Source organism: Leptidea sinapis, chromosome 18, assembly GCF_905404315.1.
Source record: "Leptidea sinapis chromosome 18, ilLepSina1.1, whole genome shotgun sequence".
NCBI lineage: Eukaryota > Metazoa > Arthropoda > Insecta > Lepidoptera > Pieridae > Leptidea > Leptidea sinapis.
The window spans coordinates 8,568,157-8,593,009 of record NC_066282.1 but is presented as its reverse complement, the minus strand read 5'-3'; the positions used below and the strand labels follow the sequence as shown (position 1 = coordinate 8,593,009).

At 35.2% G+C, this 24,853-nt stretch overlaps 1 protein-coding gene across 2 annotated transcripts in view; it reads right to left on the bottom strand.

Annotated features, from left to right (window-relative positions):
• Positions 1 to 24,853, bottom strand: part of LOC126969568 (UNC93-like protein MFSD11) — a 46,506-nt gene that overhangs the window by 4,144 nt on the left and 17,509 nt on the right. Inside the window, exons 2-7 of one of the 2 annotated variants that reach the window (XM_050815097.1) lie at positions 21,312 to 21,481; positions 12,971 to 13,147; positions 9,808 to 9,973; positions 6,510 to 6,615; positions 2,203 to 2,328; positions 1,286 to 1,590 (exon numbers count right to left, since the gene is read on the bottom strand). In XM_050815097.1, coding sequence (XP_050671054.1) covers positions 1,286 to 1,590; positions 2,203 to 2,328; positions 6,510 to 6,615; positions 9,808 to 9,973; positions 12,971 to 13,147; positions 21,312 to 21,481 — 1,050 coding nt within the window. Of the gene's footprint in view, positions 1 to 1,285; positions 1,591 to 2,202; positions 2,329 to 6,509; positions 6,616 to 9,801; positions 9,974 to 12,970; positions 13,148 to 21,311; positions 21,482 to 24,853 lie in introns of both variants that reach the window. The other variant, XM_050815096.1, reaches the window with a different exon arrangement.

Below are 24,853 nucleotides of genomic sequence, written 5' to 3'. Positions count from 1 at the left end.
TGCTCGTCTCGTCCCTTACTGTCATAAAAAAAGCATTCTATGTCTACTCAAACTTAACTCCCACTTGAACATATTAAAATGAAAATCTGCACTTTAAAAAAATATAATATTCATTTCGGTAGTTAATCAATGTTTAAAAAAAAACATGTGTGCACGTGGTAGAAGTGAAACCTTCAAAAATGGTGAAGAATTTCATTATAAAAATAATGAAAAATCTCAACAAACGTATAATACGTACACATATACAAAACACCACGGTTGTTTGATGCCTTTTCACAGCTTTGTACTACGCATGCGCGCGCAAACTCCCACTATGTCTTGGTAAACATGAGTGGAGGGAGTACGAAGCAGAGCACAAAGAGAACCACGAACATATGAAACACTGTATAATGCTTCCTATCCCATTTTCTCTCACGTTAAATCTTATGAATTTATGTGTCCGTCTCTTTTTACTGTCGTTCTTTCGTTTCATTGACTTTCAAATCACAACGATGGTATCGAAGTTTTCAGTTTTAAATAAACAATCTTACAAATTAATACACCTATCTACTGGAGGTACTATAGGTCATTTATTTTTTTGACAAATATAAAATTTACAAATTTTTAATAAAAAATATTTATTTTATCAATATTTAACTACTTCTTTAAAATCATTTAAGATGTCAATAATTAAAGCAAGCAGAATTCACTCTGAGAGAGAAGAAATACAATGTAAAATTGAAAACTACCTACTTCATAGGAAACCTGAAAAGTAGATTTACGTACCTATTATGCGCGGCTACGGGCGTTTTCTAAATGCAAACAGCACGTTGGAAAAGAGAAGGAAGCATATTTACAGAAAATAGTCGCCAAAAGGTACTTTTCATTGGTGATTTTCGAAGTGTCTGCCCTTATAATATGACGTCACTTAAATGGCGTCCGAATTGCTCGTTGATATAGGCAACATATCATATCAACGAGCATGCAATTTAATATATACCACTAGATTAAATAAACAAAAAAGGTCAGGCTTTGTAGGATTTGCCATCGTTCCAAGCCGACATCAATTTTGTCTAGACTAGCTATCTATTATGAATTTTGAGTTTATAAATAAGACGATGTATTTTTCTGCGAGTTGCTTTGGTAGGAGTGTAAGGTCTCGTACCTACAGAATATATTTCAAATTTTCATACGCCCATGACTAATGTAGGTTTCTAGCAGTGAAAGAATTTTCTAATTCGGTTCACTTGTTTCGGAAGTCACCTATGACCACGGATATTGATCGAAGCATTAATGTGTCACTCACCTGTGTAAACTTGAAGAGAGCGAACGCCGAGGTACTATTATCTGCATATTTGCCGCCCAGTATGGAGTAGATCTGGGTATTGTAGCACGCATCTCCGAAACCCAGCAGGAAACTGCAGAACATGGCCAGGTACGAAGACGGCGAGATGTATGAAGTGTCCATCGTGTCTCCGAAAGGCGCTACGTTGGGCAGGTTGATGAAGATGAGGAAGAAGCTGGTCATGTGGATGAAATAGCCCATTATCACGATCGGGTCGCGGCCCCAGCGGGTGGTTTTGTTGCCGAGGATACCGAACAGAGCACCACCTGGTAAAATTAAATAAAATTGTTATTATTGTTTATCATCACAAGGGCATACTTACATATCAGGCTGTATCACTAATTGAAAGTCAAAAACTACAACCCATTTAAAAATGTATGCCTCAGACCTGAGAAGAACGAACGGGCGCAAAATACTCACCGGGATTCTTCTTTTTTTTTTTATAAAATATCGTTACATATAATTAATTTTTTTGAATAGCCTTCAGGCGGTCGGTCCAATCCCAATCTGTGGTATCATTAAGAAATTCAATAGTTCATAAATATTGCCTATTTACGGGATTTTCCCACCGAATATGAAAATGGTCGAATTGAAATCCGCGCTAAAATATAACAGCATCATCACAGCCACTACCGCGGTTCGAGTTAGTCCGCGCAAATTGTTTAGAAATAAACTGAAATAAAAGCTGCGAAGAATTTTATTCGCCCTGTGTCCGCGCGATAATATTTCGCAGGGTCGCCTACTTGAGCAAGTATTGTTGCTTTGTATGCCGATGTTTTGGCGAATTGTGCTGTTATCTATCTACCTGTTAACAGCTATGTTACCACGATTCATACAAATAAATCATTTCATTTAATATATTAAAATAATGAACGTACCAAGCACTTCTCCCAGTCCAATGAACACACCAGACAGTCCAACGAGCTGCTTCACATTGTCACCCATTGCCAACGTGAACCCAATGCTGGGGCTGTACACTCCGCTGAAGAAGGACAACTCCACACCTGAATAAGTTAAATTACATCAAACTAACTTAAACTTGTGGTGCAAATAATATTAATTCAAGTAGGAGTAGGGCATTTTTTTACACATCAAAAGATTGGGCTTGTGAAAAGAACGTTAAATCTTATAGGTCATTGTTTTCAATCAACAAAATTGATTTATCATAATTACCTAGATACACAACTGTGTACGAAAGTTACACTTCAAATCTCCATAAATGTTTATATAGAATAGAATTTATTTATTTACCATAGGGAGTGACGATATCAATAAGTAACATAAGATTGCAACGACACTTGGTAAATTTCATTCGACATCAGCTCGTGAAGGGGTTTTGACATGGGATGTAGAAACCCCTAACCAACCTAACCCCCCCCCCCCTCCCTTCATTTTCAGTATTTTGTTTTACAAAAAAGTCGAATAAAGTATTCTCATCTCATCTTTTATCAATAAAATTTTCCTTTTCTGTATGTTTTCATTATTTATTAAAAGTTATTAACAACACGATTCACGTTCCTCTAAGGAAGTAGCAACTATTTTCGAATCGCTCACTTTGACACATAAGCTATCCAGTTTAGGTTGAAATATTACCTCATGGTACGAATGAATGAACGAACTAAATCAGTTTGCGATTCAATAGACATCATTTTTGACATTCAATTGACATCATTGCGATTTAATCAGTTGATTTGACGTCAACCTAAATTAGATAGCTCTACTCATGTCGTGGTACGAAATAGCAAAGCAGTTCATTTTAGGTTGTCAATTTAATCGCAATAAGAGTTCATGTTAGGCCCCCAGGGAGCATATTTTACGAAATAGTTCTTGTTGTTATGGAATATTATTGACAAATTCATAAAAAAAGCTACCTACATAAAGTAATTTTTATTTGTAGGTATCGAACGAAACGATTTTTAATTATTTTCGTGCAAAACATGGTTTACTAATAAATATAAAAAAGTTTTAAACAGTACAGCATCGATCATAGGAATTCGCAATTGTGATAAGAGCGAAGGTCATACGCGGGAGATATAAACGATCGCATACTAAAATGAACACGTGCTGAGTTTGTCTATCATTAAAAAATATCGTTTATTAAAAATTTTAAACACGCTTTTTTCATCCAACAATTTTTCGAATCTATACATACAGGGTGTCCCAAAGTTATGGGACATGAAGGGAAAGTACCTTAAATATCGAAGATAGGCTATTTTACTGAAATAAGACTTTATGTTATTTTTAAAAGTTAGTACTTCTGCATTCAAAGATTTTCTAAAAATTACTTGCCTCGTCTGGGAATCGAACCGACTGAAATGTAAAAAAAGCACCCCTACTTTTATAATACCAATCGAAAGAATGGCCAAAAACTAATAACTCTTCTTAAGTAACATCGTATTTTTAAAAAAAGGAACAACGTAAAATGAATTTTTTCCTACTTGGATTGGTACGAATGGACCGATTAGATGGCCGGCCAGATTCCCGGACCACACCATTAGATTTCCTCTTTTGGGGATACGTGAAAGATATTATGCTATAAAAAAAACGATACGAGAACGTGGGCGAGTTACAAACAGAATTGTGCCATATCATATCGAGTATTCACCATAAAATGATAATAAAATCAACAGGCAGCGGACTCATTAAAAGGTTGGCGATTTGCGTAAGACAAGAGGGATCACATTTTGAGCATGTAATTAATCAGTTTACAAAAAATACCTACTTTAAATGAAAGTAGTCAATTGACTACTTTATTTTAAAATACTATGTTACTTAAGAAGAGTTATTAGTTTTTGGCCATTCTTTCGATTGGCATCATAAAAGTAGGGGTGTCCAGTAAAACCTCAGAGATGAACAACTTATAAATAATTTTCGACGCACAAGAAGAAATTTATGAAGTACTGATTTGAATCGAGCAGCGTTTCGATACGATTGCAGTACTTATACTGTACTGTAGTACTGCTTGCATACTAGCTTTCGCATTGAGCCGATGGACGTTGTTTGCGAGTATTCTGCGGAGAAACGCAAGAATTGTGGTGCCATTTTCTAGAAAACACTCAAAAATACAATGTTTGTTTCCAAATTACCTCATTTGGGACAGACATCTAAGAACGAGGATTTAATCCGACATTCAAGGTATTTATTTATTTACATACTTACACACAATACAGTAGAAGAATAACATACCTACTATACTTATTCCTATGTATTGTATATGTTAATTCTAAAAAAAGTGTTAATAAATCAGTAATACGGATTTTGCTTTTGATATTGTAGATATAAGGACAGATTCACCATCGAATTGGATCACTGCAACCTCTCGAAGATGCACTCCTTAAATTTTTACAATTATACTTCATGGGCAACATGGACAAATCACTTGATCGATGTCAAGAGATCAATGCAGTAATGATAATAGCAATTCTTCAGATCTGCAGCAACTACTTAATGAACATTTTGCATGTCGAGTTAGCCCGCAAATCTTTATTTTCCGATCCGTCTCGCATTCGCCCTGACCATTCAAATCTTAAGGCCAATCCTTGAAAGTTTATGGTCCGAATCAAGACAATCTATATTATATATATACATATATAAGAGATTTCCACGTATATAGTCACTCATCACAATATCTTTGGAACGAGTAGAGCTAAAGAATTGAAATTTGGTAGGAATATTCTTTTCAACGAGTACAGGTCAGCTAAACACGGATTTTCCAAAATTCCATCCGCAAGAGTTTTTTTTTTATTATGAACAGAACAACGTCTGTCGGGTCAGCTAGTTTTAAATAAAACTAGGTATGTTTAACAAAACTAGGTATTAATTTTTCGAAACGACGCAATACTCTCGTTTTTCGTTTTGTACAGTTTCGGTTTTCGTGTGCGTACCGGCTATCGAGTAGGTATTGAACGATGGTTATTATTACAGTAGCTACCTACTTAAATGCAACGTTAATAATTAATATAGACAGATCGAAGATAAGAAATTCTAATAAACTCTTAAATTTCCTTTATATTGCTATAATTTGTATGATTTATATGTTATTCGAGTGTTATGTAGTCATAGGGTGACGGGCGCAGTGTGATGTTATAGAGGTCATAAAAAAAACGTTATGTCGTTTGATATTAGGTCACTGTTATGGCTGGGTAGGCTTTGTCGCTTGACATTATTTTGGATTATTGGATCATCGTCTCGTACTCATTTATTGCAATAAAAAATAAACTTACCTATATTATTTCGAGTACCTAATAGAAAACGTTCACTAATAAATTCCGTCGCGACAACGAATCAACGCTCGTTCAACGAATACGACATATCTCGGTAGGAATGTTTAAATGATTAATAATGACAAACTATAATTTATATGATTACAAATGTTTACTTAAGTATAATAAATTACTTTCACAGCTATGCGATGAAATAAGAATTGCATTAAGATATTAAATACTCTGGGTATTAATTAATACATAGTTTTAAAAATAAATATTTTTCGAGTAAATTATTCCATATCGAAAACTGTTTACGTTTTGGTTTTGGGGAGCGCGCAGCAGCCGCTATATACTGCATATCGAGTAACGGTCCTAGATCTGACGCTCTCGTGTAACGCTAAAATCTGACGATGAGCTCGGTTAGAGAGCCCGCGCGGCGAGCTGTTCGAACATCCGTATAAAAGAATCTCTTCAAAAGTATTTCACTTAAATGGTATTATTTCTTATTAGCCATGGCTAATAAGAAATACATGTATGTCAAGAGGGCACGGATGTATTTGTGTATGTATGTTATAGTCACATTACCTAGAATATATATATACTAGCTGACCCGCCAGACGTTGTTCTGTAGATAATAAGAAAATACTGTTTTATACGAATTTGCCAATAATATTTCAAAACATTAAGAATTAATTCGTAAAAAATTCTCCCTGTTGTTGTAATTAAATTGTTTCACAGTGGTACTGTCACACCGGACGACTAAATTCTCTTATAGAAAATATGTCCATACAAAACAAATATTGAAAATAAAATAATTATGGGTCCCAAATTGAAATAAAAAGTATCCTATCTCTCAAGTTGACATAACTGCACTCCATGAAGTAATCCCCATTTAAATCCGTTCATTAGTTTAGGAGTCCATCGCGGACAAACAACCTGTCACGTAATTTATATATATATATACTCTTCAACTCTTCTACCTGTATAGATAAATGCAGCACTGAGCATTATCATGTCACGTGTGCCAAACAACCGAAGAGCGCCTTTGAACGCCTCCATAGGACCCGCAGACTCGACCATTTCACTCTGAAAAAAAAAATACTTATATTAGGTACTATTAACACGTGTACAATTTAACTTAGTATTGGAAAATTCCTCATTAAGATCATGGACGAGTAAAGAAAAAAAGGACTCTGTGTCACCTTACATAACAGTGAGGCACTAAAACAAGCCGGTAAACGTGTAAATACATAGCCCCACGCATACACTTACACTAATAGAAGTCGATCGGCCGCCATTATGAGATTTGCCAACGTCTATAACAGATCAGTTTGCGTCGTAATAAAATATTTAAAAATGCTGTCGTGCGTTGTGAAAAAGTGTAAAAACGGTACTATAAAAGTATTTGTGACCATATATGATTGTGGTACCCATAATCCAGCCTGCATACTGTGCAAACGATTGGCCTCCCACTGGTTTGAATTTAGCTATTTGTAAAACGTTGAAGCTGTAAATATTCATTTAAAAGAGTAGCAGAAGTACCAGCTCTTGGTAAGTGTTACAATATGCCCATTACAATGTAGTGCCGCTCAGAATTCTTGATTGGACCCAAATCGAGTTCGATATAATTGTGCTCGTCATATTGCGACACAAGGTGTTAAGTCTCGTTAGCCCAGTAATTTCTATAGCTACGGCGCAATCAAAAGCACAATAATTCTTGCACATTACTGGTCCCGGCAGAAAAAGCCGATGATATGATACCCACCCCACCCACCTAGCCGGCATCCTACATACATGACATACGAGTCTCTAATAATAATTGATGGTGGTGGGAGGTTCCTTTGACAGACAAGGTGTTCTATCGAATTTGCTGCGAACTGTGAGTATGAATAGTTCCGTGGCGTTTACCGAGTCTTTCGTCCCACGACGGTAGAGATTGACGCTTCGTTCTTATCATTGTAGCGAACGGAGTGCTGTATCGTTGTCTATGTACGGTATGGTATAGGGGCTACTGTTTCAGCAATTAAACCTAGTGGTACTACCATACTAGTGTATGGGTCCATTTTGCGTGCAGTATTGGCCAGTTACTCCAACCAGCCCAGCTCTTCGGAGCGACCTCGTATTAGTTAAGGTTTTGCCCCTTGGTTGACCACCTCCGCACGTTCCAGGATTACGTGAGTAACTGTTTCATCCTCGGCTAGATAGCCTCTGCAATTAGGACTGTCCGTTACGCCGATTGTTAAAAGGTGCTTGTTTAGTGATGTGTTAGGGTGCCCACCATTATACGGATGTCATGTCTGTTAAGGATAAGTCGACTGTCTACAGCTTGAGACATTCATTCATTGGGTGTAGGTTGTTGGTGTGAGAGCGTATCCATGAATCCCTATGAATATACTAAGTGGTATAGTTCACGTGTGATTCGCCCCCACGATTCACGGTCATTTGCCAAGCCGGCATTAATTGATTCCGCGACCGAATCTGCTTCTGGAAGACATATCGAGCCCTATTGCATGGCAATGTGTAGAGTGGTCTACAATGACCGGTAATTTTCCTGGTGAGACAGGTTATAATCAAGTATCTGCGTCAAGTGTGTACTTTCTCAAACTTTTGTCAAAGCCTCTGAAAATCTTCATCTTTGAAGTGGCTTTGCGATCTATGTGTACCTACTTTAGATAGACAAACAAAGCTCAAAAGTTCCAGCCGTTTCTGAGATACCTAAGCACCCACAATCGCACGGATAAATAGGAAAAATTTCGAAGATGAGGTAAAACGTATAATATGAATAGATTTTTTATTTTTATAGTGTACAGAAACGACACATTTACGATCTCATTAAAATATGTATACACATAAGTTGCGAAAACTTGTAATAAATAATAGCTGCAAAAAGAGATTCAATACGAAATGATTGAAATAATAAACAGTTTTGCGAATTGCGTTAAATCAATTACGCAACCGGTTCGTATAAGTACCTATAGCCATAATCCATAATCGAATCTGCAATAAATTAAATTTGGGGGCAAAACACGGATTTCATAAAAGTCCACCCACACCGCCCAATTAGGTCCATAAAATATACTATTTATTCACTTACATATTTATTTTACTGTATTTGGTATTATCTCAACTTTCAAATTACCGTTTTATGTTATCTAAATATGGAGTGAACATTACATATTTTTATAAAAGAGCGCACGGGTCACCGCCACCCAAATTCTCTTAAAACTGCAGTGGAATCAAGAAAAATTGCTGGCCTTTTAAGAAGGTGTACGCGACTTCTTGAAGGTTTAAAAACACCTATAATGGTCTAAGAGCCCGTGAACCCCAGATCTACGTCATTCTATAAACGCTGAAAGTTTGTCAGCGCATGCTCTCAACACAGGTAAGAACGATGGTCCATTATGGAGTTTGGGTTACAGTGGCTTTATAGCAGGTGTACGGTACTAAAGGTGTGTAAAATACCGATCCAAATACATCAAAGAATAATGTGCGATTTTTCGGTATTACCTACACAATATTATTAAAAAACACGTTATTCATTGCCAGTGTAATAATACAATGTAATATCTTACAATAAAACTTATTATTTAATTGCCTGAGGGCAGTCACTCCAGTCTCAATCTGTGGTATCATAAAGAAAGACATTTATATTGTAGTAACCTTTACCATACAAATGTTTTTTTTTAGCAATTCTTATAAATTTCGTAACACATTTGTTTTGTACATTTTCTGGGATTATGATGTAAAAGCGATGTATATCGCCCAAAAAAAGACTTACTAACTCGACTTAACCAAGTAGTAGATATAACAAGTTTATGTTTACACTTGGTTTAACATTATCAAGAATATTTTGAAATTAAACAGTAAAAAATTTCATTTCTTTAAATTTTTCTCTTCATGATTCTTCAGGACCTAGGTTATAAATAACGCAAATAGCCCTCTTCTGCAGCACAAAGATGGTATTCATATAGGCTGCACTGCCCCAGACCTTACCAGTGGGAAGCACCTTTGAATCGGATGCAGGCTATGTTCATGGGTACCACAACGGCGCCTATTTCTGCCGTGAACAGTAATGCAGTGTAAAAATTACTGTGATTAAATACCGGGCAAATGAGACTTGACATATTATGTCTCAAGGTGACGAGCGCAGTTGTGGTGCCGCTCAGAATTGTCTTGCTCGTCTCGTCCCTTATTTTCATAAAAAAAAGACTCTGGTAAAAATTTGTAAAACCATGCATCTTATAACAATTAGAATAAATAATCGTGAAAAACCTTAACATCGTCAATTGCCGGAGCCCTGCGTATCGGTCGCAGGAGGAGCAGGAAGACGATACCCACAGCGCAGACCGCCGTGAGCGCTCCGAAGACCACGTTCCGTGTCTCCAGGTCGATGTGGGTCTTGCCTTGGAACTTGATGAACACGAACAGGTTCCCGAAGAATAAGCTGCAAACATTGTTTTATCACAGTAAGTTCAGGTGATCGTACTTCTTATACAGGATGAGTTTTCGAGAAGGGCGATGATGGCCAAGTCGTGAAAGGATTCATGCCCTCGATTTATAAGAAACCAACAACTGCATATTTAGTTTTACAAAATTTCTTAACGGAAACCTTAAACCTCAAAGACCACCCTATATATAAAATTCTCGCGTTGCGGTGTTTGTTACCAAACTCCTCTGAAACTGCTAAACCGATATAAGTATGAAAATTTGTGAGCATATCGGGTAGGTCAGAGAATCGGTCAACATATATACCCCTAGATTTTTATTTTATTATGATTAATCATTAAAAAATACATACAACTTCAAATTTTCACCCGTCTACGATCGACACCTATTATTTTATCGCAATTTTTTATATTATTCTGTACCATGCACAGATCCGAAACGGGGTTGCAAGATGGCAATCGAATATAATAATAATTTTAGTACGATAAATTTAATGAACGATATATTTGGTAGGTCTGAGAATCGGTCGTGATCTATTTTTATACCCCAAAAATTTTAATTATAGATTTTTTTTTATTACATTATACGGCAATACAACGCTTGCTGGGTCAGCTAGTTTATCAATAAAATATAATCCATCGACGTCTTCTTGGTAAATTTACTGATTGACATGACAGTACTTATTTCAATAAGTTACGATAAATCAAATTGACCGCGATTTTTTCATACAGCCCCTTAGAAAGTTCGAGAAGGAATAGAGTATTGGCGATGTAAATCTAGGATCGTTGACATGTCATATTGGCCAATTTGGGTGGACGGGATTGCAATAATGGCACCCGATACACAAAGCCATGATTCGTACTTACGAGAAGTACGAATCATGCTTTAAATCAGGGGCGTGCATTGCGGGCGTGGTTTTCAAGCAAGGTAGACATTGTGGACCTAACTAGTCGTAGTTGAGCTTTGGAATATGCAAAGATTGCTTACTGTAGCTGACGGACGAGTAAAAAAAGAAGGACTCCGTGTTACCTTACATAAAAGTGAAGCACCAAACACAAGCCGGTAAACGAGTAAATATATAGCCCCACGCACACACTTACACTAATACAAGCCGATCGGCCGCCATTATGAGATTTGCCATCGTCTGTGACAGATCAGTTTGCGTCGCAATAAAATATTTTAAAGCCGTCGTGCGTTGTGAAAAAGTGTAAAAACGATAGTATTAAATTATTTGTGGCCATATATGATTATTTAAGGGAGAAAAAATTGTGTAACTAGTATCCCCCGTAACCGCACACACACTAGCATAAAGGTGCTTCACTTGCTAATATCACGGCCGTGACCGTAGGTATATATATATAGTATCTAAAATTTTTGATTCAATAGAAGTTTGGTTATAAAATAACGGGACCAAATTAAACTAAATCAACTTTAACACTAGTGCTATATTTATTTCGGTTTATAACGAGGTAGGCACTGCCTTATTGCCTATATGATATGCAACGCCCCTGCTCCAAATAGAATTGGAAACAGGAACTAAAGGGCTTCATTCTTGCAACATTAATTAGTCTCAATGTCGCGCCTCGTAGAACCGGCTCACGACATGACTAGGAAGTGACGCGGGGCAACGCCTCTCTGAACACTATCAATAAGACTACCACGTAGATTTATTTATTTATTTATATATTAAAGATACAATGTAACATTACAGATGCAATCTAAAGCGTTACAAAGATATTATACTAAAGAACTAACAAACAATGAAAATTATAAACTAGTTATCTTATTTTATAGAGCTTACACGCATCATACTCTCAAATCTTTTCTAACATTCTTTGACCAAACATTCAATCGAGCTGGCAAATAGATCACACTGTGGTGCTACCTCAAGTACAGAGTTTAGAAGACAGATGGCTCGTATTAGATGTGTTAAGGTACAATTTTGTGTTATACGGCGCTATATGTATACTCATATTATGAAGAAGTAAAATTTGTGAGATTGTAGGGTGTAATCTCTGAATCAACTGAACCGATTTTGAAAATTCTGTTACCAATAGAGAGCCACATTATTTGTAAGTCTCGAAGGCTATATATTAACCTGAAAAATGAAAAGACTCTTTCGTGATAGTCGGATAATTAGATTATTAGACAGCCTTAACGATGAAAGATGTGTGAATGTTTTGTATATATGATATGCATGTTGCAGCATTGGAAGAAAATAATGGCATAGGTACTGATGATTCCGTCGTGGAATTACTTCTTAAGACCATATTTACGCTGTAGTAAAGAAGGCTATTGCAAACTACATTATGGGTCCTAAGGCCTATAATAGAGACGCATGGGGAGTTCAAAATGCTTACCTATAAATTATATTGTATACATAATATCTTAATGAATGAATGTACGAATGATCATTCTGCTCACCACAGCTTCATCGATTTTGAGGAAATTAATATTTTCTTCTCATTCATTTGATTCAGCACTTATATCCATTTTTCCATATCCATCCACGACGATATCCATTTTTTTTCAAATAACCGGTAATTCTAAACAATATGTTATGTTTTTAAAGTGATAACCCTCACTTCTAGGATTAATAAACACATAAAATGTGAAAAATAAAATTTTATTAACGATCCGGGATTCGAACCACGACCGGCGTTCCGTGCCGGTGCTCTAACCAACTGAGCTAACCGTTCGAGTACCGCCTCGTTATAAAATTCTGTTTGCTTTATTCAACTCTCAGGTTGTCGCTTCATCTACAGGATCTACTTTACGGTTGATAACCTGCTCAACCCCAATATTTGCATATTAGGAAATTGACTTGAGATGGCGCTCTTGTAAATCTAAACAATATGTTATGTTTTTAAAGTGATAACCCTCACTTCTAGGATTAATACACAAATAAATTCTTTTTAGAAATATAGTCAAGACTAGCTAGTTCATCTTTACTTAACACCAAAACCTGCCCGCAATTTATTGCTCTTTCACTGACCTGCATTGTAACATAGCCCAAAAGATTCCTGAATTCCTCGAGATGGTGTCCGCGTCGCTGTTGAGTGTGAGGTAGTTACCCTGGCCCGTCCAGATAGCTGCTGCGCCCGCGCCGATCATAACACTCGCCACGTACAAGAGCCAAGTGCGCGGAAACAGGAACGTTATTATAAAGAATCTGGAACAATAGATCGCTTATTCAGTCCGAGATTTAATTTCCATATTTTTCAGTGAGGATATGCAAAAATTAAAATAAAATATTCAATAAATACAAATAATAGTATTTTATTAAAGGCAAAGGTTTGCATAAGATGTGTATCAAATTCAGTTTTGGAAGTCGTTTTTTTTTATTTTGACTTTTTATTGTCAGTTAATAATAATAATAATATATTAATTACCTGAATGAAAACTCCTGAAAAAATGGTACACAAAAAACAATTACATCATCCAAATGTTGATAGAGTGAAAACTGCTGGGCCAAGCTATGTAAAATTTTAATGGGACCAAATGGCATCTATTCCGCATCGAACTAAAGAAGAATTACATAAATCGGATCATAAACGCATACATAAACAAATACCGATCAAATTGAGTATCTCCTCTTTTTTTAAGTCGGTTAAAAACAAAATATCCAACGGCATATTATCGATGGTAAAGAATTTTCGAAGAATTGAATTATCGAGCGAATCCCATTATAGCGCAATGATAGCTCTTACAAAACATTGAAACCAAGGAGTTCAAAATTGCAATTATTGTAGAGGTCTCTTTGATAAAAAAAAAACTGAACGACGCTGAATCCTTAATATTTAATCAATTTCAGTTGAATTACGAACCCTAAACGACTAATGTAAAACAATTATTAACTAACAAGTATATTAATTAATTCTTAGTGTTTGGATTTTTAATACGTAACAAGTAACATTCAACAACTTTTTACGGTCATAATCACAAAGGCAACATAGCAATTAAGCATAATTACTCATAATTTACAAAAGTTAAGCAGCAATCAGTGAAATTATTTGGTGTTGCTTCATGCAGCAAACGTAATATGTGTAAACAATGACTGGCATTTTTTATTGGTTTCATTTTATCATTGTGGCCTACACATTTCGACAGTTCAGCCTTATGTCGCCCTTTTTAAACCGACATCAAAAAGGAGGAGGTTCTCAATTCGATCGGTATTTTTTCCATGTATTCCATTCCATGTACACCGATTACTCTGAGATTTATGATCTATATACGTAATTCTTCTCTAGTTCAATGCGGAATAGATGCCATTTGGTTCCATAAAAATTTTACATAGTTTGGCAACGTAGTTTTCATTTTATGAAAATTTTTGTCAATGTGGATGATATAATTGATTTTTGTGTACGGCTTTGTAGGAGTTTTCATACCGGTTGATTATATATTAATATTATAACCTGATACCTAAAAGTTAAAACTACGTTTAAAAAAAACGACTTCAAAAAACGCAAAGTATCAAATAACTAAATATTTAATTTAATACACCTGTTATGCTAACATTTACCTTTTTTTTATAGATTAGGAGGACAAACGAGCATACGGGTCAACTGGTGTTAAGTGATCACCGCCGCCCACATTCTCTTGCAACACCAGAGGAATCACAAGAGCGTTGCCGGCCTTTAAGGTAGGTGTACGCGCTTTTTTACGCTTACTAATAAAATATTATCATTTGTATATGCTACATATTGATAGCTTTGAAGTCGGTGCGAAGCCAAATGTAATAGTAGGTACCTACACTCGCCACGCGTGACTTTGAGCGGGATAGCTTCGTCTAGAACATAACTACTCAACGGACCGGATAGACACGCGTGGCCAAACAACATTAATAATTAAGTACCTAAGCTATTTATAATATTACGTTTTATTTTGTTTAAAGCTTGGCACCGACTCGAAACCTATTAATATGTAGCACATACAAATAATAGTATTTTATTAATATTAAAGGTATAGGTTTGCATAAGAGGTGTATAAAATTAAATTTTTAGTTATTCGATACTTTTCAGTTTTTGAAGTCAGTTTGTTTAAACGTAGTTTTTTTTTATCTAATATCTGATTTAGTTGAGAGCAAATGACAAACAACAGTACATTCATAAATGCATTGAACCTTGGGTGGTGGTCGGAAAGGAGGCCACTATCCTGCGTCAGATGGGAGGGTTTTTGTCACAAAGTTTAAAAAAAATTAAGTCTTCAGCCAATTGAGTCAAGAGACTATCCTAGATTTTTTTGTACTTCAAGAGTTGAAGACAGTTTCTCATCTAGACCTGATCCTAAGCCCTAGTTTAGAAATTGTCGTCAGTATGACGCCCCCTGCTCTACGACATGATGTAGCAGCAGAATCAGATAATGGGTCATAACCTTTATTTCCTTACAGAATAAGTTCAGGTATTCATCATCATCATCAGCCGGAAGACGTCCACTGCTGGAGAAAGGCCTCCCCCAAAGATTTCCACGACGATCTGTCCTGCGCTCCCCTCATCCAACGTATTCCGGCGATCTTGACCAGATCGTCGGTCCATCTCGTGGGGGGCCTACCAACACTGCGTCTTCCGGTACGTGGTTACCATTCGAGAACTTTACTACCCCAACGGTCCGTCGAACTATGTGCCCTGCCCACTGCCACTTCAGTTTCGCAATCGTTTGGACTATGTCGGTTACTTTAGTTCTCCTACGGATCTCCACATTTCTGATTCGATCTCGCAGGGAAACTCCAAGCATAGTTGAGGTATTATCTTAATAAAAATATTTTAATAGAATTGTTACTTGCTATTATCGATATAAATACCAAAAGAATATTTAGTGGGCTATACACTCCTTAACTTTCTATTCATCCCTCCTTCTAAAATATTACCGAGGACTAAAAAAATGCAATACAAAAAAGTTAATATGATGTAAAGACATGTAAAATTTATAATAACAATAAGATAGAACGTAAAAACTAACTCAACAATGTCGTGGGCCTTGACTAGAGAATGTAATCACTAAACTAGATCAAAAGATTTTGTATTTAGTTATGTGTAACAATCTTGGACTATATAGTTATTGCATATTAAGTTAAAATATCTGGACGACCGAGCCTTGCTCGGATTTTTAAGAATGTACAAAACTTGAACAAAAAAATCTAATAGGACATCTGGATTCAAACCGGGGTCTTCTGCTTCTGCTGAAAGCTGAGCTATTACAGTCTTGTACATTGTGACGAAATTTACCTTTGTATTCTAATGTTATTGTAGCTGTTACTCATTCAAACACGGATAAAACTACATTTTTTTAAATTGAAACCTAAGCTAGATCGTTTTATCACCCCCGAAATCCCATGTATACTACATTTTATGAAAATCGTTGGAGCCGTTTTCGAGATTCAGATTATATATATATATATATATATATATATATATATATATATATATATATATAAATAATATATACAATATAATAAATATCAATATATATATATACAAGAATTGGCCGCAAAGCAATAACACTTCTTCAAAGACCTTTTCGAAAAACTGTTCTCGGCAATAACTCACCAATTTCCAGGATGTCTAAAATACTAAACGATAGTTGCAAATATCAATCCAAGCAATCCAAGCAATCCATTACTATTATAGGTTTAATAACATTACAATTGATAGAGTGACCCAGGTCTAGAACTAAACTTAGCATCCCATATTGAAAATATTACAGCTAAGGCGTACAAAATGCTGGGCTTTGTTTTCACGACAATCTAGTGACTTTAAACATATTAAGTTACGTACATTATGTTATACAAATCCTTAGCTAGAAGCAATCTGGAGTATGCTTCTTCGGCGTGGAACCCCTAATATTCTACCTATATTAATCAGATTGAAAAAATCCAACATAATTTTTAAGGCCACTAGTAGGGTACAAATTTGGTGACTCCGTGCCGCAGTTACATACTCTAGAATTAAGGCGTGAACACAGAGATCAGACGTTCTTGTACAAAGTAATTACTAACTTTGTTGATCGACTTAAAAAAGGAGTAGGTTCCCAATTCGATCGGTATTTTCTTTTTGTATGTACACCGATTACTCTGAGATTTATGTACCGATTTACGCAATTCTTTAGTTCGATGCGAAATAGATGCCATTTGGTCCCATAAAAATTGTACATAGTTTGGCCCAGTAGTTTTCATTTTATGAACATTTTTTACTAAGATGATATAATTGTTTTTTGTGTACGGCTTTTTTAGGAGTTTTCATTCCGGTTGATTATATATTATTATTATTAACTGACACTAAAAAGTAAAATTTAAAAATAAACTACGTTTAAAAAAGCTGACTACAAAAACTGAAAAGTACCTATCAAATAACTAAAAATTTAAATTAATACACCTCTTATGCAAACTTTTACCTTTAATATTAATAAAATACTGTTATTTGTATGTGCTACATATTGATAGCTTTGAAGTCGGTGCCTGGTGTACCTATCTTGCATCCTGGAATCCAGCGGAGCCTCTCTTCTTACTAGGGTGAAATATTTTATACGCTGTTATGACCAATAATTAAACTCATATTCTAAAACAAAAATATATAAAATAATATTATAATAATAAATAATATTTTCACCAGTGAGAGGCTCCTTTGGACAGGGTGTCGGCTAGATTATGGGTACCACAACGGCGCCTTTTGCCGTGAAGCAGTAATGTGCAAGCATTGTTGTGTTTCGGTCTAAAGGGCGCCGTAGCTAGTGAAATTACTGGGCAAATGAGACTTAACATGTCTCAAGCTGACGAGCGCAATTATTGTAGTGCCACTCAGATTTTTTGCGTTTTTCAAGAATTTGCGGCATTGCATTGTAATATTCTCGTCTCGTCCCTTATTATCATAAAAAATGAATTTATTTTATACAACATATTATATACTATGCAAAATGCCCATTATGATATATAATATAATTAACAGTTAAAAGTAGCACTTAAGATAGCGTTGTTTATTGACATAACTCTGTTTTTTAACGTTCAACTGTTAGTCACACGTTTATCTAAAGTAATTATTGTGTGCACTCATATTGAAGAATACTATTTGTTATATAAATATTTGATCGATACCGCAGAACAAAGATAATTCGCTTTTTATCATATATTAAGTGTTTGTTTAATTAATAATACATTTGAGGACGGTAGTTCGACGACCAGCGAAAAATGTTTGTAAAAAAGGGTAATTGAGGGTAGAGAGACATTTCGAGAGTTTTAACTACTAAGTGTTAGCAACAACAGTGGAACTGTACAAAGTCGTATACGTACAAACGTAACACACTAGAACCGAAAAAGTTGCACGGAAAGAACTATGAATAACTCAGACAAATGAAACGAATTGGTAATAAATAAATAGTAGTTAAAAAAACAAAAAAACACCCTTTTATAGAATTTTTAGTTTGGCTTACTTATAAAGGCGTGTTTTTTTTTAAACTTGCACTTAATTTGCATTGTTGTATTAAAAATTCTCTTTGGTATTCGAAAATTAAAGAAGAATGAAAGGTTATGGTTGAAATTTAAAATTACAATAAATCCCTGCCTGTACTATACCATCTAGACTATAAATCATATAAGCTTAAATTAAAAATATTATTCTAGTAACACATTACAAAATTGATATAGTTTAACTTTTGGTTCTACTAAAATGATTAATTTATTTGTTAGAAATTATAATTCTTTTTTTGTAAAAAATGTGGCCAAGCTGCTGTCGACGTCGTGGCCTGATATTGTCTATAATATATATAAAAATGAATTGCTGTTCGTTAGTCTCGCTAAAACTCGAGAACGGCTGGACCGATTTGGCTAATTTTGGTCTTGAATTATTTGTGGAAGTCCAGAGAAGGTTTAAAAGGTGAATAAATATGAAAATACTCGGAATTAAATAAAAAAAACAATAGTGTTTTTCCTTTGATGTGTCCCCCGTCGTTCAGAAATCAAATTGAAAGAATAGTTTAAAATGAATAACTATTTAGAATCCTTATATCTTTCTAACTTTCTCCGGAGGTAAGAAACAAATTTAATTTAGCTACTTATAGTTGGTAGATTTTATGTACGATTTAATATTTGGTACGTCTGAGAATCGGTCGTCATTTATTTTTTATATCCCAAAAATTTTAATTATTGATTTTTTTTCGTATTGCCATATAAAGTATTATATGGCAATACGTATGCTGGGTCAGCTAGTAACTTATTTAAAAATGTTATGTGTTCAAATGCTATGATGAAAATGATGTAGCAGTCATTCAACCATTAATTTTTCATATTTTTCATTTCTCATTCAACTCTCATCAAAATCAATTTTTATTTTAAGCCCAAAACGATATAGTTCAGTTATAAATATCTACTACTAATAACAATGGAAAGCACGTACCGTAATAACGGTACTGATTATAGTTTTTGTGAACTACCCGCCTACGTCCCCTATTGTGACGAAACACGGTTCGATGGCCTGGTAAACACATGCGAACTCAAACACACTGTTTGTATACCAACGGATTTTAACCGTGTTAACTAACACCCAAATAAAAATTAATAGAGTTAAATTATTTTTAATTAGTTAATTTAAATAATAAATGTACAGAAAACATCAACACATAGGTAGGTAATATTATTATACTTGGCGATATTAGGCGATCATTTTTCACACAATTCGTCAATATCCGAGGCGTTGCAAGCGTACGTAGGTACGTAGCTATGCAATATATGTGCATATACATCAAAGTCACTCCACAAGTAATTGGCAAATTGTAACATTTTTCATTACTTTTTATTTAGATTTCTATATTACATAACATCCTTATAATAATAAGTTATCATAGATGTAAAAAGTAATTAAACTTGACGTGGTTGCCGCCATCTTTGGGAGACCGTCAGACCGCCATATTGAATTTAGAATGATGCTACATTTATTTCAGTTAACTTTGTAATGCGTGTTGCCATCTTCAAATTCCAGGTCTTAGCTACCTTTTTTATGGAAATGGAGGACAAACGAGCGTACGGATCACCTGGTGTTAAGTGATCACTGCCGCCCACATTATCCTGCAAACACAGGAGCGTTGTCGGCCTTTAAGGAAGGTGTACGCGCTTTTTTTGAAGGTACCCATGTCGTATCGTCCCGGAAACACCGCACAAGGAAGCTCATTCCACAGCTTTGTAGTTCGTGGAAGAAAGTTCCTTGAAAACCGCACTCTGGATGACCGCCACACATCCAGATGTTGGGGATGATATCCTAATTTGTAGCGTGTCTTGCGAAGGTGGAACTCGACTATGCTTATTTCACAGATAGTTGCGGTAACTGTTTAGTTACAAAAATATACCATTCCACAGTTCCATACTAAAAAGGCAACTTAAATAAAAAGTCTGTAATAATATACGAAGACGCGATAGTTAATAGCAATTGTCGAGCAGCGCGACATATCAGTTATTATGTTCTCGACATCACAGTAAACAAAGTATGTGTGTGTAGTGAAAGTTGCGTTACAATCACCGACACGACACCGATATCGCACTGGCAAGAGAAATTATGCATTTCGTGATAACATAACATACAACGAGGGGGATAAACAGGAAAAAATTTATATTTCGAGTTATCGCTGATTGGGCACTGTTTAAAGCTTTCCAATCAAGTAAATTCCAAAAGTCACATACCAAATTTTTGTCGGCCGCTTATTTTAAACAAATGAATCTAAATATAATGACTAGCGACGCCACAATAAAACAATTCAGTCAAACATTTAAATATTATAATTTTTTTTTCACACATAACTGCCATGATAGCTTAGAAAAATAATCTAGGAAGCTCATAACATCAGTGTTAGGAATATATACATCCTAACGTTTGCTGAGAACTTTTCTTTTTTCGAATCGCGCTGCTGCCTCGTGTGTTATTATTCTAAGTTGTTAAAATAATCCTTCCATGTTTTTATAGGATTAATATCTCTTTTTTTATTGTTTTTTAACATTAGTATTGTTATTTTTTCTTTTATTCATATGTTAATTGTTCATATCTATTGTATTTGGTAAAAATTTGGTGGTAGTTTTCGCAAATAAAGATTATTATTTGTAACTCTACCCGCAAATCACAAACTCACATGTAGTACCTACTAATGTCATCATTTAATAGTTTTAATCAATTTAAATGAACATATAGGACTTAATAGAAATTTAGTAATATAAAATTGGTAAATGCTATTTGGAATGAATAAAATCGATTTTGGTCGATATTGAAAAGGCGCTTAATTCTTGCCCGGTCTACCGAGTAACAGGCGCGTGGAATGGTAAATATAAGGTGAGAAAATTCGAATGCTTTAAACATTAAACTTACAAATAGGTCACCGCACCGATGAGCATGGCCCCCCGGGGTCCCGTGATGCTGATGACCGAAGGTGCCATCCAGTTGCAGAGCGCCAGGGTGGCGTAGATGATGGCCAGCGACGTGTACCCATCACCGGTGAACGAGCTGTCGTCCTGTGTTATACTGTCCAGGATAGTTTTCTGCAGACAAATGCAAAACATCGGTAAATTGTAGGAAATCGCATTGTGATATCAAATAATTGACAACAACGTAACAACTTTTCATGGAACTTTCTTACACGTAAAACCAAGGTGTGGAATGAAATTCCTTGGTTTTTTTAAATAAAAATAAGGAACAAGACGAGCAGGGCGTTCAGCTGATGGTAAGAATTCTTGAAAAACCCAAAAGTTCACAACTGGTGCACGGTGCGATGTTTCCAGGACGATACGACACGGGTCCCTTCAAATAAAGCACATTTCTACAAGGCCGGGAACGCTCCTGCGATCACTTAACTTTAGGTGATACGTACAAGCGTTTGCCTTGCTCTCACATAAAAAAAAAACTGTTGTAAATCACTCAATTATACTGCGCACTGCTGGCGACTAATGTTTTACATAGCATAGTGGCTATTGCGTCAGATCTCCTAGCATAAATATTATCTGCGTAGTTGTGTTGCCGAAGTTAACAGCTGTTACGTAAAATATGAAAGGTATCAACGGTTAATTAATATTGCAAAATGTACAAATGCTTAATACGGACTGGTTAGAAGTTACAAACTAATACCGTGCTTAAGTTGCCGATGTCAGAACTAAGCAGGCCAAGATTTTAAATTTAAATATTGCTACTGTGCTATATAATACCTACTCTCAACATTGCTACTAAATATTCTATACATACATATAAATAAAATTGGAGTGTCTGTTTGTAATATTGAAATAACCGTTTTTTACTACATGTTAATTAATATATATACGGTACATATACCAAAATAACAACATTTTTTACAATTTTTGTCTGTCTGTCTGTTTGTTCCGGCTAATCTCTGAAATAGCTGGACCGATTTTGACGGGACTTTTATTAACACAAAAAAAAATTAAAATAATTTTGGGACTTTTATTGATAGGTAGCAGTAGTATGGAGTAACTTAGGCTACGTTTATTTTAGAAAAAATCTTTTATTTCAAAAAAATAAAGTAATGTTGCAATGCCCAAGAAACGGTTTAACTCTAAAAATTATTTATATGGCAAAACAACGCTTGCCGGCTCAGCTAGTAAATAAATATAATAGCTGACCCGACAGACGTTGTTGTGTTCATATTAAAAAAAAATTGCGGGCTGAATTTCGTAAAATCCTTTCTTAGCTAACCTCCACTCGACGAAAGAAATATTTCTACCAAATTTCATGTCTCTGCGACTTATAGTTCCAGTGAAATCGTGATAAGTATTGACTTTCCACCTATATATTGATATAGGTGGAAATCTCTTATATATATATACTAGTTGACCAGACAGACGTTGTTCTGTACTTAATAAATAAAATACTGTTTTTTATGAATTTGTCAATAATTTTTCATGACATCAAGAATTATTTCGTAACATAATATGCTCCTTGTTGTTATAATGAAATTGTTTCACATCAGAACTGTCAAACCGTGCGTCAATCAATTATCTCATAGAAAGAATGTCCATACAAAACAAATATTGATAATAAAAATAATTATAGGTCCCAAATCGAAATAAAAACTATCCCTCAATCTCTCAAGTTGGACTAAACTGCACTCCATGAATCACCATTTAAATCCGTTCATAAGTTTAGGAGTCCATCGCGGACAAACAACGTGTCACGTAATTTATATATATTAAGAAGAAGATATATATAGATTGATAGATTAGTTTCTTTATCGCAAATGTATTTATCGTGCTAATTTTGATAATAAAATCAATCAAAATTATACATAAATCAAATTGTAATATCATGTTATCTTTTTTAAAGATTATTTTTGTAATAATATTTAATATAGCTCGCTTTTCAGAGGAAATATAAGAATAATATTATACAAAACGTTCCAATATACGATCGGAAAATAAAAACTATTCAAAAAAAACATTTACAAATATCTTAAATAAGTAATTTGACACTATTTTTAAAAAGTTTCTGTCACTGTAAGAGCAGGAGAATTGTCAACAAATTGGGCTTGGCAAGTTTTTGTCAAATTGTATCTGTTTGCGATTTGAGTGACTAATTCTACAAGTCAGAAGAAGACCTTCCTACAGTTAGATGTTAGTCGGAATATTGTTGTTTAAGTGTAAAAATTCGCTTTATTGAGTGTCGGGTAAAGATACAATCACAGACAGAGCGGCTGTACTTTCTTAGAGCACAATAAATATATAGCATTGCCGGCCTTTAAGAATAACGATAGCACGGTCTTTTAAGGGTTCTATACCACAAGGGTTACCAAGGAGTATCTCAATATATAGAAAGCTGATATTTTTACGGAGTATGTTGCCGCCATATTGACAAATAATAAATACCAAAATGGCCGATATCAGAATGGTCAAATTTAAAATGCTTTTTTCACTAAAATAGTTCTAATTTGGTGCGATGGTACGGAATGCTTCGTGTGGTAAGGCCTAGATCATAGGTTCTCAACGTGAGCGATAACGCCCCCTTGCGGGCGTTTGAGACTTTCGGAGACTCAAATGCATAATAATATGACATTTAATGAATCTGCTAAAACGAGTATAAACCATAGACTCATACTAACGTATGGACAAGGCGTGCGAACAGAACATCTCTGAGGCAGGTTTTTTTATATGAAAATAAGGTACGAGGTTCAGCTGTTGGTAATTGATACGCCCTGCCCATTACAATGCAGTGCCACTGAGGATTCTTGAAAAACCCAAAAATTCTGATCTGCACTACAATTGCGCTCGTCACCTTGATTGCCCAGTAATTTCTCTAGCTACGGCGCCCTTCAGACCGAAACACAACTAGTACAACAAGATAGAAAAGTAAGGCGACTCTATTGTTCCTGTAACTGATTTTGATTTACAAATCAAAAGACAGTTAGCCAGGCTTTGCATTACGAGTACCTCCTTAGTATTATGAATATTAAACCACTAACTTACGCACACAGACAAATCTAAATTGGTCTCGCATTAATCTAAACAATTTGTTATCTCTTAATAAATTGTGAAAGAGCGACCTCTCAAGATTTGAAACAGCGACATCTCAAGTCGATTTCCTAATATGCAAATATTGGGGTTAAAAGGCATACAAGGCATTTATTATCTCAAAATGTATTCCTTCAGAATTCTTTTTGATGTCATTTCTAATATACTAGATACTACTACCGCTTCGGAAAAACACGGCGCGCTGAGAGAGAAGAAGCGGCGAAAGAAACTCTCGCAGATTTCTTTTTTTTTTGCGCTCTTTTTAATAAAAATATACAATATTGTACTGCCGCTATTGCTATAAAACAGTCATAATCTAGTCCCAGGCTGTCGGATCACTTAGATATTCAGCTGTGGAGTAGTAGGATTTACGACTGAGCCATTTGAGCAGGTATCTAC